The sequence below is a fragment of the Anarrhichthys ocellatus genome, unplaced genomic scaffold (assembly GCF_004355925.1).
Source record: "Anarrhichthys ocellatus isolate YVR2014 unplaced genomic scaffold, GSC_Weel_1.0 scaffold3, whole genome shotgun sequence".
In the NCBI taxonomy this organism is placed as follows: domain Eukaryota; kingdom Metazoa; phylum Chordata; class Actinopteri; order Perciformes; family Anarhichadidae; genus Anarrhichthys; species Anarrhichthys ocellatus.
The window spans coordinates 2,842,168-2,849,492 of NW_022280033.1; the positions used below are offsets into that span (position 1 = coordinate 2,842,168).

The 7,325-nt window shown below is 41.8% G+C and overlaps 1 protein-coding gene across 3 annotated transcripts in view; it reads right to left on the bottom strand.

Annotated features, from left to right (window-relative positions):
• Window positions 1–7,325, bottom strand: part of atrnl1a (attractin-like 1a) — a 199,824-nt gene that overhangs the window by 76,611 nt on the left and 115,888 nt on the right. For all 3 annotated transcript variants that reach the window (XM_031872746.1, XM_031872756.1, XM_031872738.1), the window contains one exon: window positions 3,845–3,906. In XM_031872746.1, coding sequence (XP_031728606.1) covers window positions 3,845–3,906 — 62 coding nt within the window. The remainder of the gene's footprint in view (window positions 1–3,844; window positions 3,907–7,325) is intronic.

A 7,325-nucleotide genomic window follows, 5' to 3' on the forward strand; every position in this document is an offset into this window, starting at 1 on the left:
ACACACACACACACACACACACACACACACACACACACACACACACAAGCAGGAGAACACAATGAAACATCTGAACCCCAGCGGGCAGAGCGGAAAATCAATAAGCTATTCGTTGAACATGAGCCGCAGATAGCTCACAATCGGAAACAGCTTTCCATCTGCACAAACAGCAAATCAAGTCGCTGGAGAGACGGGACAAACTGTTGCCTCCAGTCCTGAGAGAGAAGCTGCAGCTTCTGGTCCTGTAACATGTTCAACATTTAAACCTTTATCTGCTGGTCACCCTGAGGATCTGTGTCTTTTTCTAACTCCTTTTTTTAAATATTTATATCTTTGCGTTTTGGACTTCAGCAAATGACGATGTGAATTAAGTGAGTGAAAGTTCATCTGTGTACCAGATGGCTACTTTACATATCTAGACATCCTAACAAACTCATTGCTATCCCACCACACAGGGCTGCTGCCTTAAAGAAAAATAGACTTTCTTTTGTGGGAAGAACTGAATGAATTTCCCATCGTCAGTCAAAGTGTCCAACCAGCTTCCCATGCAGCACGATTGTCCACAGACCCAACACAAGAAAACCTCGTAGGCAGCCTACGAACTTAGTCTCGTCTCAAACGTGTGTACCTGTAAACCTTCCTAACATTCAGAAGGGTCAAGAGTTACTGAAAATCTGAAGGAATGATTGTAGTTCTGACACATTCTGCAAGCTGCAATTACAACGCACAATACACTTCATTTTCTTTGACAGTCTGAACATCTGTGACATTTTCATATGGCAGATGTTAATAGTGAGGGACACCACTAAAGGCTCTAAAATGTCAGTCTAACAGGCAGAATGTGAGATTTTAACCCTGGACGACCCTACCTTTTAATGATTCTGATTGATAGTTCTTCTCTCTGTTCAGCCACCCATAAGAGAAGAGTTCGTACAAATGGTGACATGAACATCAGAGTTTCTTTCAGTTACTACAGTGCACTCAAAGCGATTAGCTCGTCTAATACCGACACTTGAACACTGCCTCTTGGCACTGCCTTTAGACGCACTAGGTAACCATGTCAATATGAATGCATAGTGTCCTTTCAAAATAAACGTCTGTCTTCGCAGGAAGTAAGGCTTAGGCATCTAAACCACTTAGTGTGGTTTGTGAGTGGGTAGTCACTTCACTACGGAGTGACTACCCACTCACGTAACTCTCGTGACTAACGACACTATCGACCCGAAACCTATATGTTAACTTTAAGTTTCACACGGGACGCGAACACCGCTCTCCTGGTGGTAGTCCTGTGATAGTTTGTGAATTTACCTCATGTCACTCCTGCTCCTCTGTGTGTGTAAGTGCCCTCGCTTTTTTGTATTTTTTTTTGAGACAAATAAAAGATATTTGAACGAACAGACTAAAATCTCCACAGAGAATCCTGGTGGGAGTGGACGTTGAGTGGGATGGTCATTTGGAAATTAAGTGGGCGAGCTCCGGGAGCCACTTAGTGCCGAGTAGGTTCTCTGCTGTTTTAGGAAAGAGAGCGAGGAAGAGCGAGAGAGCAAGAGAGAGAGAACTGATTGCTAATCAAGCGAGCGAGAGCTGGGAGTAATTGGACAAAGCTGAAGTGTAGTGTCACCAATTAGCATTCCAGACTATGGAGAGTGGAGACGTAAATGCTGTTTAATTATGGCCATTTTCCTTATTTCTCCCCTTCATTTAGAGATGAGATAGAATACATGAGGAGGATGGAGTCAGAGACAGGAAGGGGAGGAAAGTTTTAAACTTTTCTAAATCTTTGTGGAAGGCGATTTCACAGCTAATCAGAGAGAGACATATTTAATAAAATATAATTTAGACAAAGAGTGTCCTCTTCATTACCCATCCATCGTTTCATTGTGCAATGAAAGCCTGTTGTGTCTTGTACAGAAATATAAAAGGGTGCCGTGGTGCGTCGGCATTAGACGAGTGGAGAGTGAGACCGGGTTAGACAGATGCATCAATAGAGACGGCTCTCCAATCTCTCCTTTTAGTCACTTTACTTCTTCCTATACTTGCTGCCTAATATTCCTCTTCTCTTCCATCCCAGTGCCAGACTGCATCTCATAACCATGCCTTCTGCCTACAGGCTACCCCTCTCACACACACACACACACACACACACACACACAGAGTCATGACTCAGGCTCTTTGGCATCGTGACTCATGACCGCATCAGCACAGTGGAGCCAAAAGAAATACAGATACCCACACACATCCATGTAATGTAGAGTTATACATGCATATAACATCATACGCCTGCATCTCTGACATGCACACATCCTGAGACACACAGGAGGAAGAAGCAGTACTAGTACAGTGTTTCTTCTATTAGGAAACTGAATCTGACCATTACTTCATTTTATCTAAGCGCTGCCATTACTTCACATCAGCAGTTGTTCTGTAATAGTAAGGAGTGTAAAAATAATTACATTTAGATGCACGGATGCTTGGAGCTCACTGAAAACAGCTGCCTGCGGCTGGAGATGGAGTTTTTACAGAAAGTTGAGACTGAACTACACAGTAAATGTGCTTTGAGAAACGTTGAGCTAAAAGACGCTGAACAGCTTAGTAGAGTTAGTGTTCATTTGTGTGGGTGTGTCACCACTACATAGATTACAGATTTGTTTGATTGTGTGTGATTAATGCAAGTTTAAGTATTATATTATTGTATTATAATGTTACTGAGCCTTTTCCCACTGTGGTAATGGTACTATTATATAAGTAAAGGACCTGAATACCTTTTCCAGAGCAGAAGAAAACATGCACATTGCATTATATAACCATGGCAGTAAAAGAACAACAACAGATAGAAAAAAAGTCCTGTAGTTGTAGCACATAACCTTTTCTCACTGAGAATCTAGTGCAGTGCAGAAGAGAGAACATCATAAACAGAGCAGTGACTAACCCACACACACACACACACACACACACACACACACACACACACACACACACACACACACACACACACAGGCAGAAACACTACACTGAACTCTCCCGGCAAAACTTGACACCGTCCCCTACTGATGACATCATCCCTCTGTGCTGGCCTAAAGGTCGCTGATGTCTGGAAGCCGGCCCTGGGCACTAAAATGGCTCACTTCCTCACATGGCTGCACAGTGACACACACACACACACACACACACACAAGCATGAACACACAGTCAGCCGGGTTACATACAGGAAACACATACACACTCACACAGCTGAACACACACACTTGTCCAGTGTCGTAGTTGAGTGGCAGAATCTCGCCTGAAGACACCAGACTTCATTCCAGACTTCTTCCCCAGAACACTATCTCATTAGATCCCCTTCCTGTCTGCACGGCGAGCTGTAACACACACGTCTCTCACCCAGTCCCAAAGAAAGGGACTGCTTTCAGTGCTAAGCAGGACATAAGGACCTTGAAATATAGTAAGTCAAATGTGATTAAAATAAAGTTTATTCGGAAAATCACCTACACATTTTTTTACCTGCATCAAAACATACCTTCCTGCAAGATTGTTAATTTGGTTTTGGCTTATTTTCTAGAGCGTAAAACAAGGCCCTTAAATAAATCGAGGATCGTTGGTCTTTCTCGGCAACCCCAGCTGGCCCCTAGGAGTTGCCCCACACTTGTGTTTGCTGCTGTTGAGCAGATGTAGCAAGAGAGCTGGGGGTGAAGTGTCTCACCTGGGGCTGCTGCCACATACTGTAACTCAGTGAATTCAGGTTGTGCAAAGAGTCTCTGGGAGCAGCAAAGCCCCGTGAGGAGTGGCTGGATGCTCTGCAGAAAACACTGCAAATAAGATAATAAGTCTGGAAAACAAAACTCACCTGAAGAAGGTGACAAAGAACTGCACGAGGTCCATGATGCTGTTGTGCTGAGAGAAAGCAATCTGTTGAAAAGAGGGACAGAGAGAGAGAGAGTTCAGTACACAGTGCAAAGTTTAATGTCTAAAGTCAAAGTTTAATGTCCAAATATAAAAATACATAAATTGCACTCGATAAACTTTAATTGAGGTGTGAATATGTCCTTATGCTGCAAAGGATTACTTTACACCAGTACAAACACAATATTTTAATTATTTTTTTATGTGTACTTTTACAAATCTTTTCATTTCATTTCTGCATGTGAATATACCTCAAACATGACAAACAGCCTAAGATGACCACATAATTAAAATGTTTGCCATTTCTGCTCTATGTATTGTAATGATCACCCTTTGTGTGTGTGTGTGTGTGTGTGTGTGTGTGTGTGTGTGCTCTATTCCATGTTATTTCTGTAGACAGGGGAACCTCCAATTCAGTCTGACCTAATTTACTGATTCTTTATTTTTTTTTTCTTTGAACATTTTCTGTTTCACAAATAGAATAATGAGTAACTGTGTCAGCAATAATTCTCAGTTTATAAACTCTATTATGTAACTCCAACACAGAAAGGCAAAAAGGTCACACTGGTGAAGACAACTGAACTAGATCAGGCCCGAGATTACTACAAGTTTTGAGAGGAACAACTGCATGTATTGAACTGAGTGAGGAGGGACAACTGTATTCTGTATCTGTGGTATAGTTTCCCACGGAGCAACCAAAACACTCACTCACGATACATTCCACACAATTCAGCGGGTCCTTATGTAATGCTGTTTTCCCAAACATGTGTGGTTGAGCATCGTGTGAAGCTGATGCGATAACTGTGGAGTAACATCTTTCTTACCTAAAGCCAATGTTCAGCCCTCTTACATAAGGGCCAACATTGTTATTTCTGCCAAATGCATTCTCACATGTTCTCTATCTCCACACACACACACACACACACACACACACACTAAGAACACAATGCGAGCCACTGTCCATATGGTTTGTAGGTTTCTATAAGATTAGCCTGTGAGAATATCACAGGAGCCTTTTGTGCTCTCCCGTATTCTGCAGCACTTTGTTCAATTGAACCCCGACAAACCTCTTGGAAGCCACAGCACCACTAAACCCACTGACTGCACCATCCATCATCATCATCATCATCATCTTCTCTGTGCTGGGATGCTGGTGCAGCGTGTGGCCCTCTGCTGTCCTGAGCCAAGCATCTGATACGTGTTGACTCAGACATCCTGCAGGTTTACGTTAAAGGGTCAATTCACCAAAAAAACAAAAAATAAAGGAAACATCTTTTTGCGATTTAGTCCCGGTGGTGTTTAGTCACGCAGATAGTTTCTGGTTGCAAGCGCAGATATTTTAAGATATCTCTCTGTAAATCATCTGCCTCCACCCAAATATAATGGAGGGGAATGGGATTTTGTTCGTGCTCCCCAAAAACACTCAAACAATCATTGTAAAATCTTAATAAAAACTTGACTTTCCAGAAACTGTATCCCATCACTCGTCGTTTATAACGTAGTCCACGGTGATTTCAGTTCAATTTATGATCAAGTCATCATCATCATCTTTTGTTTGTCTGACCTTGTAACCCATTTTACAGTAATGTAATCTATGTTGTCAGTTTGTGACTCCTGGTTGCTGCTCATTAGGACATTTAGAATCTTATAGAGGGACCGATGAAAAGCCTTCTAACTCGATTGTTCAGGCAGACATCTCAGAGAAAGACAGGTGGCAAATGAAACCAAAACAGTCTGCATGAATATATACCAACGGAGCAAAGTATAAAAATATGTGTTTTTTATGATTTGGATGGACTAATTATTTACATGTTTTCATATGTTGATTAATGAAAGGGACATATGAATTGTATTTATTTTCCATATATGTTGGAACTTCTGTACATTGCATCAGTGAATAAAAACAAAAAAATAACTAATAAACATGTTTCCACTTGTTTCATCAGCATACACCCACACATTCCTCTCACCTCACCTCTAAAAATACAATCTATCAACATTACTGTGTGTGTGTGTGTGTGTGTGTGTGTGTGTGTGTGAGAGAGAGAGACGCACCGCTCTGCTTCAGATCCTCAGCTATGAAAACTCCTGAACAGCCATTGTCGTCAACGTTCAAACTGCCTCATGTTAAGAGGATTATTTATTTCAGACATAATTGATTTTCCATCCACTTCTCTGCCCTGAAGGAAGAAAACGGAGACAAGTTTTCTGTTGGAAGAATCACAGCCTCCTGACGACTTGTTTATGGATGCTCGGTAGAATCCAGTATTGACTGTTGACTGGATCACACCGCGGTTTTTCGGGTCAAAGTTGCACTCACACACACACACACACACACACTCAATGTCACGCCTCCTCCACTTTTGCTACATCGATGGTAATTCAAGTGAAGGACGTCTGTTGTTTTATGCCTGCAGCTTTCAACAAAAGTATGCTTATTTCTATTGTAGAAATATTTCTGTAAAAAAAACAAAACACAAATGGCGCAATGTAACAATGTATTCAAAGCTCAGTTAAAACAAAGGTATGCACATTAATATTCAAAATGGAAAATACTGCAATCAGTGTCGAGTGAGAACAGAAGAAAGAAATTGGATGACATTGACTTCAGCTTCCAGATTACTGTGGATGAGGACATCGGCTGTAACACTTTGTTGTTTGCTCGGCTGTCAATGTCAAGTCTTTGTCTTTATTGTAAAAATAAGTTCTAATTCATTCCTAAAACTAAGGCTGCTACTTAACTTTAGACATGTCAGTGAGCTGTTTCATAAGAAATCCGGCCTGTCAGGCAGACCGGCACTCTTTTATTCCTTTTTCATGTTTTACTTTAAGGTGAAGTGATATTTCATTATAATTGGTTTTAAAAAAAAAAAGACTCAAAGTCCTGCAATTTCCTTTACAAATCTTTTAAGACAACGAGAAAGTTGTAGAGCCGAGGACATCCGATGTGCAAATTAGCATGTGACATCATCTGATCCTCGTGACAGGTGGACTGCCGAAGATCCGTTTCAAAATCAGTAAAAAGCCGAGAGCGGCGCTGCAGCTAACGCGGACTGTAAAGTAAAAACACAAAGATCACAGGCATGACAACGCATGTGACAGCAATACATTTCAAGCGCGTTCGACACGGGATAGCCGGAAAGGCTGAGTCTTTATCTTCGGTGAATCCTCCGAGACTAGCTGGGAGGGGAAGGGAGAAAGAAATGGGGCAGAATGGGCTTAAGAGGTTTACTGGCATTTGTGCAGCAGGTAAAATGGCCTGACAGTGAAAAACCTGCAGAAAAGCTGATTTGGGTCCAGAGGGACGCAGCATTAATACAGGCACCAGGGAGAAAAGAGCCTGGCTTTGCATTCGGGCTTCCAATGCAGCAATTTACATCACTACCCCCTGACAATATGAGGAGTTTTCATGAGTGCAAACAAAC